Source organism: Ostrea edulis, chromosome 1 (assembly GCF_947568905.1).
Source record: "Ostrea edulis chromosome 1, xbOstEdul1.1, whole genome shotgun sequence".
Taxonomy (NCBI): Eukaryota; Metazoa; Mollusca; class Bivalvia; order Ostreida; family Ostreidae; genus Ostrea; species Ostrea edulis.
Genome location: NC_079164.1, coordinates 45,449,708 through 45,461,072, shown reverse-complemented (window position 1 = coordinate 45,461,072; position 11,365 = coordinate 45,449,708). Strand labels below are relative to the sequence as shown.

The window sequence follows — 11,365 nt, the reverse complement described above, 5'->3', positions numbered from 1 at the left end:
ACGACTTGACTATTTCTATTTTTAAAAAAACATGTAAATGGAGGAAGTTCGGAAAGCTGCCGATGAAAACAGACGGGAATTGGTTTTGAGTGGTCAAAACATTAGTAAAGTCATAGAGAAAAATGGGTTAGACGAAGAACTGTATCAATTGACTTGCTTGAATTTTCTAAGTATATCTAAAACATGTCTGGCACAGCTGTCACCGAATTTGGGAAACCTGGTGAATCTGACCAACTTGGTATTGCACAACAACCAACTAACAGCTGTACCAAAGGAGGTACAAGCCCTGACGAAGCTGAAGTTCTTTGATGTTTCAAACAATCAGATCGAGGAAATGCCGTCAGCAATTGTCCATCTTCCAGATTTGGAATCCTTGAATGTCAGCGTGAATAAACTCAGCTCTTTTCCTCCGGTCAATGAAATGAAATCCCTTCACATTTTCAACATTGCTCACAACAATCTACAGGCACTACCAGAAGGAATTTTCGACCCCAGTCTAGTCCATTTAAGCCAGATCCTAGCAGGGAACAATGAAGTGGAACATTTACCATCAAATGTGACTGATTTGCCTCATTTAAATATGCTGGATCTGTCTCAAAACAAATTAAAAGAAGCACCTGCTGAACTTAGTGAATGTCCAAAACTTAAAGAACTCAATCTCAAAGGAAATAAATTTTCAGACAGGAGGTTTGGAAAATTGGTGGAACAGTGTGCCACCAAGTCTGTAAAGGAATACCTCAGTAACATTTTAAAGAAAGAGAGAGCAAAAAATCCAGATACAAAGAAGGGGAAAGGCAAAAGTAAAGAAAAGAAGAAAGACTCAAAGACTGAGAATGATGAGGTGGAGTTTTTGACCAATGCCATTGATGTGTTGCACTTCCCTGATGAGGGCGGTCTAATGGTTGCCCTTACTCCTGCTGTGATGTCAGTGAGACCTTACATCGTGTGTTGTATAGTCCGAGATGTGGACCTGCAGAAAACTCCCAACTCATTCAAGCAATTCATCACGCTTCAGGTTTTACTCAATTTCATTCCGTATAAAGAAAAAGAACATTCATTATGAAGAGATTGTCTTTGTATTAGCATAAACCAAAAGTCTTTGGTGTTGTACATTTTCCACAATTATATATATTCATGTACTAGATAATACTCTTTGCAGACCAAGCTTCATGATACGTTGTGTGATAAACGACAAGCCGCCACCATTGCTACACATGATTTGAGCAGTGTAAAAGGTCCACTGAAATTTGATGCCAAATTTCCACCTCATCTGATGGTATTTAGTTTGATTTTGAACATATATATTTTACTGCCAATAAAGACAAAGGAATTGGATATAAGTTTTGAAAGTTAGGTAATCCTCACCATTAAAATACCTAAGCAACTGCATGCCATACAATGCAGAAAAAGATTATACTGATATATACAAAAGCAGAAAAAATTCACATGAAAGGAAACTACGCAGTCAGTCACAGTGTTACTTGATATATCTTGTGTACTATCAGAATTAACAAATTAATATTTTTGTGCATACTTTCATTGTATATGTTTCATAACAATTTCATACACCAAAAAAAATGTATATTTACCTCATCAGAAAAAGATTGGTCACCTGATAGTGATAGCAACGAATGTTTATCATTAAAGAAGTGCATGTATTGCATGAACTGCGACACTTCACACCGACATACTTTTCAGGAAGTATTCTGGTGTGAAGCATTGCAGTTCATACCCTCATGTATTTCTAATTGTTTCACACATAAAAAATGATTACAATATCTATCTTCTTAAGGAGACTGATGTTATGTTCATTTATGTGTATCATTGAGTTGTAATTTGATTTTGCAACTATTTTTTAAAATTAGATTATCCCGCTTTCCAAACAAAAGGAAGTGACTGGAGAGAAGTTGGTGGAGGACCTGATAAAGGAGGCAGAACATTTACGCAAGGAGAAGAAAAGAAGCACAGTGTCTGGTATTCATAAGTATGTACATACACACAAACTTTAACTGTATCACGGCAATCTCATCAGATGATGAAAATTTAAAACAAAATTCTATTCTGTAAAAAATATATCAAATCAATTTTTTTTGCAATTTTTTTATTTACCATAATTTGTAATAAAACGTTCAGCATTAGATATAGATAAACCTGTCTAATCTGATACCTTTGTACACCGTTTCAAAGTAAAGTGCGACCTATTCCATTACCTATTATTATTTTCCCCAAGTTATTCACACTGTGCATCCTGACATGTTGTCTCATGCAGCACAGAATTTGTTGCTCAGAGTATATTCAGATGAGCCAGGTTGTAATTTTTCTTCAGTCTGATATACATTACATACATGTGCTGTATGTGAAAATTAATAATTTGATAGATATCTTGACTTGCTGAAGGACAAGATGCAGTATCCATGTTTAGTGGATTCCAGCGGAGTCGTGATTTCCTTCCCACCAATTACAAACAGCAACAATACCAAGGTAAACTGCTGGAAGACAGAGTCCTTTCTATCCTGCTTCTAAACTTATGAAAATATCTATATATTTATGTATCTATCCTGTTTCAAAACTTATGAAAATATCTTTATGTAAAATATACCCATCAATATGCCATTTTTAGATACTGTTGATATCACTGAGTGTGATCCGATTTTCCGGATCACCACACTGTGGTTTTCTGATTCCGTCGTATCATTATCCTCTGATACTGATGACGTCGCAATGCATCAACGCAACATTATTTGTGAAAAATATCAACCTAGTTACAAACAATACTGCATATACAACATATAATTTCACTGTATGTTGGTGTTTTTGAAAATTTATATTTCATTTATCATCTTATAAATGTGGATTTAAAAATACATAAGGGAGTATATAATAAATTTATCATTACTACAGTAACTTGATCCAAAGAGTTGAATCACATCTCGTTGACAGGCGTTGATCATCAGATCAAACTCGACGCTTCACATCTTGTGTGATCTGATGATCCACGCCTGTCAACTCAATGTAATCTGACTCTTTGGATCAGATACTGGATCTTTGAAATAAAAAATATTTACTATATTCTTGAAGAAATAAAATATTTGATTTAGAAGTGCTATTGATGTCTACACCTGTACTATTCACATTTCATATCAACTACAGGTGACTCTCGATGGCTCGAACTTCGATCTCTCAAAGTTCTCGATCTCTCGAAGTGAAATCATGGTCCCGATTTTTTTCTCTATATAACAAAGCAAATTTACTATCGATCTCTCGAAGTCCTCGATCTCTCAAAGTGAAGTTGGGTCCCGTAAAACACATTTCATTGTTTTTCACTCTCGATCTCTCTAAGTGGTGGTAGCGTATACCCACCGTTACCCAAGCATGTAATAATTTCCGCTTGGGCCTTACCTGGATTTTGTTGAATGCTGGAGGGGTAATTAGGTGATTACATAGTTGAAACATCACTGGTGCTTCTTGGTGGAGGTGACACATTTGAGTATATAATTGGCTAATTGGTCAGTTTACACCTTGCACTGGGGTTTTGAGTCGTGATGATTAAAATTATATATAATCCGACTGTGAATGAAATCTAGAATTTATTTTCACGTGACAACGAAAGAGTTTTGTACATAATTTAGAGATCTACAGACTGTTAAATTTCTCGAGTTTGTTCTTTGTGTAAAGTTACTCTAAAACATCATTTTACTCTTTCGTTAGAATTTTTGTTTTGGGTAAAGCGACATAACATTGTGCTCTGTTTAGTTTGCGATAGTAAAGCGTCATCTGAACTTGGTTTTGTATGCTTATCTAAGCATGATTAAAGAACAAATAAATACATAAACTTTGAAATGTTTTTATTAATGCAAAATAAGGTTTTTTATTTTGATATCAAAATACCTGACGAATATGAAGGAAAACATGTCAAAACGATATCATATGATTTTGTTGGTATACATTTCCGGTTACTGTAAAATCTGAACCATACCAGCATACCTTCAATTTCCGAATTTCGATCTCTCGAAGTTTTATCAAGGTCCCTTGAACTTCGAGTTATCGAGAGTCACCTGTGTATGTGAAATATCTCAGATACTACATTCAGTATTAAAATTGATTATTATTTTCAGATATCCAAAGAAACCACATCCATTTTGATTGAAGTAACCAGCTCTACCAATCTCGATGTCTGTAAGAAGGTTTGTGATGAACTCCTGGTTAAAATGTTGGAAATGGGCCTGGGAAAAGACTCAACAGGTAATTGTTGTGTGTGTGTGTTTGAATTTACGAATGAAAAGAATGATGCAAATGATCAAGAAATTTTAATCGAAAACAAGATTTTGTAATTGATTTCTTGTGTTGCAATACACTAGACATGTTGTGTAGATAAAAAATAATGATGGTTTCGAATTATGCAAGTCTATGACTAAGAGAGATAACTTGTAATAGACTGAATTGTTTAGATATTGGCTATAGATGTATATCTACCATTCTGATTTGATAAATAATTGTAGATGAGGCCTCAGTATCATCAGGTCCGAAGTCTTTGACTGTAGAACAAGTCAAAGTCACTGATGAGGAAGGTAATCTCAGAGTTGTCTACCCTTCAAGAACCGACCTGAATAAACCGGGAATCACCATCAACAGAAATTATGAATAAATGGACAAATTTCTTAAGTCATTAAATCTCTGAAAAGTTGAAAATTGGAGTGTTTAAAAGTTTGTTCAACGATATGTTTTGATTTACTCCAGTGATATTTCATGCAGCCAGACTTTTCCCCCAATAAACATTGTTTTAGCATATATTGAGTACAGCTGTACACATTCTATAAAATTGAAGTAATAGAAGCTGGTAAACTTGGTAGAGTATCTTTGATAAGATGAGAAAGTGAAGATTCGGTTTTCCAAAGCATTACTAGGATATGCATCACATTGAAACTAGTGTTCTGAGAAAGAAATTGTGATGGAAGGAAGAGAGTTTGGTGTGTTAATTGTGGTAGATATTAGGAAACACTTCTAGTATGCAGATCCTCATAAATATGATGCCAACACCTGTGAACTGATTATTATAATCACTGATAACGTGATTTTTACTAATACGTGACAGAGACAAAAGTAATAGTTTTGGGTGATCTGTAATGCATATTTACAAAACATGAGTAGAGAAAAATAAGTCTTTCCCAGATTAGAAAAATATAAGGTGTTTGTGAGTGGAGGGAAATTATCATGATCCAATGCTGAACAGGAAGCCATCTATTAGAATTGTTAATTTCATGATCCGTTGGACAGGAGGTTCAGTTGCTAGGGTGAGACCATTATGGTCATTTAGTGTTCATGTCTGTAATGTTAAAAAATCATCTTGTTCTGCACATTGGAAAGAAAAACTGAATGCATGCATATGTAAGTATGCAAAGCAGGAAACCCTGTACTAAAATTGTAAGTTTCATGACCCCAGGGACAGGGAGTTCAATCTCTAGAACAGGGCCAAAGTGGGCAGATAATTAAGCAGAACAGACAGCCTTCTATTGAATTTGTAAATTTCATGACCCCAGGGACAGGGATTCAGTCTCTAGGGTGGGGCCAAAATGGGCATAAAAGTGTTTAAAACTTGTCTTCTTTTCTGTTGACACTAAATAAGAACTTGTATATTCAGGGAGCCTTCTGTCTAACTTTAAAATAACTGGGACAAGGCTTCATATCCTAGGGCTGTCTGCCAAAATTTTAGATAACATGACCCTGGGGCAGAAGTTTAAGCCATGGTGCGGGGTCAGAATGGTACATGTAATACTGTAAATGTATATGATTAATGTTATAAAATCTTCATACTTCTTTCAATGTTGAATGAAAACTAAATTCACAGTTAGACAATGAGAGGATAAACTGTCAACAAAAGTTATAGATTTCAACGTTCATTAAGGCAGTTTGGGGAGGGTGTTAAAATGACCAATGCTTGAAATGTTTTGTTGACATTTAATGTAAGCTTTATTTGTGGTTTTGTTAGAAAGTGTGCATGGGGAAAAGAGAAATCCTTGTTTCGGTAGAACATTTCCTTATTAATAACTTGTATAAAAGTTCTGAATAAAGATTTTAAAAATATTGAAATATAAGCCTTGATTACTCTGTTATCAATACATTCTTCTTTTTTTTATTCATTATGAAATAAATATTAATTTACAATTCTATACCAAGCACTCCCACGAATGTAAAATATATAAAACTCCATACGAGTTTCCAGTTATTATTCTATAAATAAATTTGTAAAAAGGAAAGGATATATTAGTTTGAATAGCCATAATTTGGTTATTGTTATGTTAAAAATCCGCGACGTGCAAATCGGAGTGGCAGGCATGCACAGCCAGTCCAGCAAATACATGTAATATATCGCCATCACATGATGGTGAATTGCTTTCTATTAATAACTTATTTGACATATTTATCACATTTCTGAAGCATACAACCTAATAACATTCATGTTAGCTTTCTTTGCATACCATCATGTTGGTACTTCAACATTTTAGAAATCAATTAATTTAGCCTCTTAAATACAAATTGCCTTATCAGCACGGGCGGATCTAGGATTTCAGTTCAGAGGGATGTGAAAAGGATAAAGCCCCTAGAATGTCCCTTTGTTTTACTGTACTTTGATATTGAAATCTGGCGTAAAACTAATGGAATTTCCAAGTGCATGCACATGCTGAAATCTGATTTGGGAATAAATATTGCTTTTTTTAAAAACTTCATCCAATCATGTTTGATAACGCTGGCTGGCTTTCTGTGACTAGCATCTTTTTCATATTCAGATTTGGTTGACGTCCATAGTTTTATTCTGAAAGGTTGAAGATGAGGGAAAAATGATTTATTTATACATCTTTCACTTTCACATTGAATAAAGTATTAATTCGGGATGGATGCATATATTTTGGTATAATAAAGAACAAGTAGCTGCATTAAAACTTGGGGGGGGGGGGGGGGGGGGGGGGGGGGGGGTGTCCTTAAATCCAATAAAAAGGCACACCAAATCGACCTGAAATTATGACTAGAACATAAAAATTCTCCTGATGATACTCTGTGTTTAAAAAATTAATTTCTTTCGCTATTATTCGATGGGCAGATATATGAATATATTATTTACTCGAATTTCTAAACACCTGTATTTATAACTTATAACATGTTTATAGTTTTTTCCTTCAATTAAGATGTTTATTATATAAATCAATGCTCTTAAAACTTTCATATATCATTAGTGTATATACGTTTGATTGACATTCCATTTATGATTTTTGAAAGCTATTCAAGAATTTTTATATAAATGATAGTACAAGTAGTAATGATTTTTCTTATTTTTGTTTCCATTTTTAGATAGAATATTTCATACTACAATTTTTTGTGTTTCCTTGGAAATAGCGTAGAAGTTTTTTTTTCATTAGTGGCCGATTTGATGCTTCGTATCAAAATTATCTGGTTATGTTAAGAGGACGTATATATTCATCAGAATTTTTTCGACAAGCTGATAGGAGTGAATCAAAACTGATTTTCATCAGCGCTGCAGATCGTTCTATGCCTATATCATCAGGAGTGTTACAAGAAAACAACACCATATGCTGAGGACACATTGCTATTGATATGCTGTTTTAAAATCTATTTTACCCTATATTTTGCCTTGATATTGATGTGATATTTGATATGTAATAACGCATAATGTAAAATAGAATGATATTCTTATTAATAGGACGATGTTCCATATTTTCGGAACTCTCAAAATCGTAGACAAAAGAAAGAAGATAACATCTTTTCAAGTGTAGGGTTTTTGATCTGCTCACACTCCTTGGACTGTCCAAAAACCATTGGTTTGCCAAGATGTTGTGATATCCATGTTTGATTATGTTGCACAATGTAAAATTAACAATAATTGACATAAAATTAACGATAAATGACAAACCTCGGCCTGAAGAAACAGGTGGCATTCGTCCTTGTGGACTCAACTCGTATTACAACGCAATTTTGATGGAGTTATGGGACTTTTCCGCTTCAACCCCCCCCCCCCCCCCCCCCCCCCCCCAACCCCTTTTTTGGCGGCGAGGGACGTATGGTTACGCATAGCAATCTTGTTGCCATACTTTTATCAATTTGTCACTTGTTTATAGCTTTAATTAAACTAGTCAGATATCTAAAATACAGGATATCAGTAACTGTTTACACCACGAACTATTCTACATGTGTCAATTATATAATACTTTCTTTCAAACATTGTTTCTGGCAAGTCGACATAAACGTCTGACAAATACTCATGCCAACTTGTCATATATTCATGTCGACTTATCAGAAAATTAAAGCGCCTTCTTGCACAGTGCACAGTGACATTGTATTCAAATTATAACTGGTTGTTTGTCCCGTTGAGAATTTTTCACTCCGTCATATTGAGAGAAGCCACCAATTGTAGGTAAAGTACCACAAATTTAGACCTATGTTTTATAGCGCTAATTACAGCCGTAGCAATGAAGGTTCTTTACCATGACTACGCCTGCCGCGACATGGGACCTCTCTTTCTAACGTCGTATGCCAATCGTTTATAACCTTGTATGGGATAATATGACGACCGAGTTTTTTGGCGCGTAGACAGACCGAGCTTGCGTCATATTTCCCATACAAAGTCTATAACCCTTTCAATTTCATTTAGAAAATAACAATAATTTTATTTTTAACAATAACTTTATCGGTTTAACTGAGTAAAAGATGAAAAACACGAAAAATTTGAAAATTAACGGCGTAGAAATTTGATTGTGACGTAATGTTTGCGGGCCGGAATGTTTCCGGGCATATATCGTGTGATATATGCCTGCAAACTTTTAAAGAAAAAAAAGAGATGAAATTGAAAGTATATAATAACTATGTTTACGTCTTAGGTTTGACGCGGTCATGGCAAGAGCGGGTCTCGAACTCACGACCTCCCGGTTACGAAGCGAGCACTCGACTGAGATACCGCGACCGGTATACTTATATGTTTACATATTTTGTTTGTTTGTTTTACGGGACGTCAGGGTTAGGGTGGTTAATTTTTACTCATATTGACACGCCAGTAGTTGTAGGTGAAGTACCATAAATCCGTAGTAGTGAGGATTCATTTACGTGTCAACGCATGCCGCAGCACGGGATCTTCGTTTTTAAGTTCATATCTGAAAGACCCGTGATTATAAATGCCGAGCGTTGGTTTGAATTTGCGATGGAGCATCACTATGTTTACGTCTTAGGGCGGTCATGGCAAGAGCGGGGCTCGAACTCATGACCTCTCGGTTACGAAGCGAACGCTCTGCCACTTATCTACCTCGACATTATAAACATGCTTAAATTTTGCACCACACCCGTGTCATGGCCGTGTCAAGCATTGCTCCTTTCGCCAAACGCTCATCATTTAGAAATGAGAATCCCGTATATACCAGTCTTTCGGATATTACCTTAAAAACAGAGATCCCATGTCGTGGCAGACCTTCGCTGTTAGGGCCCTGAGCACGATGCAAAAGAAAGTATGCCACAGCTTCATGATGGCTGATACTACCTTACAATTTTATTCATGGCTTCAGAAAAACACGATACATAAGCTTGTGACGGGCGTATTTTGTACCGTTTCCAATATTAGAGAAAAGAGGACAAAATGATTTGTTCCAGTGATGAATATTTCATTTGTTGTGTTACAAATCATGTTTTAAGTTACATTCTTAATTACAATTGTCCAGGGGACAATAAAACGTTCCTCTAAATACTGAAAACAGAATACATGTACATTAAGTTAAAAGTGAATAAATTGAAACATCCTGTTAATCTCCATTCCACTCACTAGATCTTCTTATATTACGAGAAATTAATGTAACAAAACTTGTTTTATGTCTCCAAACAGTTGCTAAAAGATCGAAACGGGATGCACCAGATTTGACGACATACAGTTCAACATTGTGTTCATGGTGAGTTTTAGAAATTGATACCTCGGTATTTTTCTTTTCTTAGCTGACAAAAACATAAACAATACCTGAGCATGGAGCTGATTGATTTACAAAGAGTCCGAACACGTGTTGTACGTGTACTAGCATATGGGACCAGTGCAGCGTGAGTATGCAGTAGGCTAATTTAAATAATACATATGTTGTTGTAAAGGCTGGGTGGTTGGACAAATAATGACGCGTAAATTTGCATCATTTTATAGTGTCTATACAGACAGGAGTTTATGTAATTGAAGGAAGGGGGGAAGGTCATTCAAAATTCAGTCAATTCCAATTGCTTACCTTAAAAATTAACATTTTTCCCGTTCATGAATTTTAATCTACAAGTCTGCATTGGATGTAGAAACTGTTGCAATTAATTCCCATATAAATATCTAAATGGACTGAGCACCAGTGAGTAATTGTGAGTATATTTTTATACTACACACGTACCTGTATCCAATGCGGTTTGGGATTCGCTTGGCATTCACAAGATAAACTATGTGAATCAAAATTGTCTGATTGCAAAGTAAACTTGTATTCACATTGCATATTTAATGTTTTAATGCATTGGCGAAATTGTTATACGCATTGACTGCAAATTAAAAAACTCAATTGATTAAAGTTTTCTCTTCTTGTAAAAGATTATAAAGGGTACGTTTTAAAAAAAAATTGCGTTTTGTGTTTTCAACTTTAACGATCATAATCTGGCCCCTGCCCCCGACATTTCGTTATATCGGAGTGGCGGGAGATTGGACCAGATTATAGCTATAATCTCGGATAAAGGGCTGTACCGACATTCGATGAAGGCGTCAGTCTAAATATCCAGCCGAGCCGAATCTCAGCTTAGATTATTGTAACGAAAGGGCCTATGGCCGGCACGTTTTACAAGAACAGATTGTTTAGGATGCTGAATTTGATTTCTGTAATAACGTTTTCTGTAATTCACAGTTTTGTAAATCATAATGTCCTTGGGTAATGAAATATGAAATAAAAAATTGATATAAAACAAAGAAATATAATTATGATAAATGCTAACATTTTATGTAAGGATAAAAAGGTCAATCACATTTTTCTTTAGTTAGCGAGGAAAGGTGTGTATTTTTATACAGATATTTGTAATTTTGAAATTGTTTATTTACATATGTACGTTTTGGTTCTTTTTAAAAATCATATGATAAAGATTTCTTGTGAAATTTTCAGTTAATCATTATCTAGATATAAAATTGAAGGGAGAAAATTTTATTTGTTGGGTTCAGTGAATAATACATGTATATACTTCTATGTACATAAGGATATGACAATCTCACATCAATTTATACTGAATATTACTTGTTTAGAATTTAGAATTAGCATACATATTGATATTTTCATTGATTTTGTGTGGCCTGTTGCTTACATTTTTGATA

The 11,365-nt window shown here is 34.8% G+C and overlaps 1 protein-coding gene across 1 annotated transcript; it reads left to right on the top strand.

Moving 5' to 3' along the window:
* LOC125654997 (leucine-rich repeat-containing protein 47-like) lies at positions 1-6,087 on the top strand. Its single transcript, XM_048885109.2, has 6 exons — positions 1-1,015; positions 1,160-1,276; positions 1,866-1,984; positions 2,379-2,481; positions 4,116-4,242; positions 4,500-6,087. The coding sequence occupies exons 1-6, from the start codon at positions 38-40 to the stop codon at positions 4,643-4,645; spliced, it is 1,590 nt and encodes a 529-aa protein (XP_048741066.2). The 5' UTR covers positions 1-37; the 3' UTR covers positions 4,646-6,087.
* Positions 6,088-11,365: the final 5,278 nt, after the last annotated feature.

What these genes read in the sequence shown, in the direction of transcription:
- LOC125654997 (XM_048885109.2), top strand. Translation starts at nt 38, where the DNA reads ATGGAGGAAGTTCGGAAAGCTGCCGATGAAAACAGACGGGAATTGGTT. An exon ending in AATTTCCACCTCATCTGATG is followed by an intron (nt 1,277 to 1,865) that starts GTATTTAGTTTG and finishes TTTTAAAATTAG; the next exon opens with ATTATCCCGCTTTCCAAACA. An exon ending in CCTGGGAAAAGACTCAACAG is followed by an intron (nt 4,243 to 4,499) that starts GTAATTGTTGTG and finishes AAATAATTGTAG; the next exon opens with ATGAGGCCTCAGTATCATCA.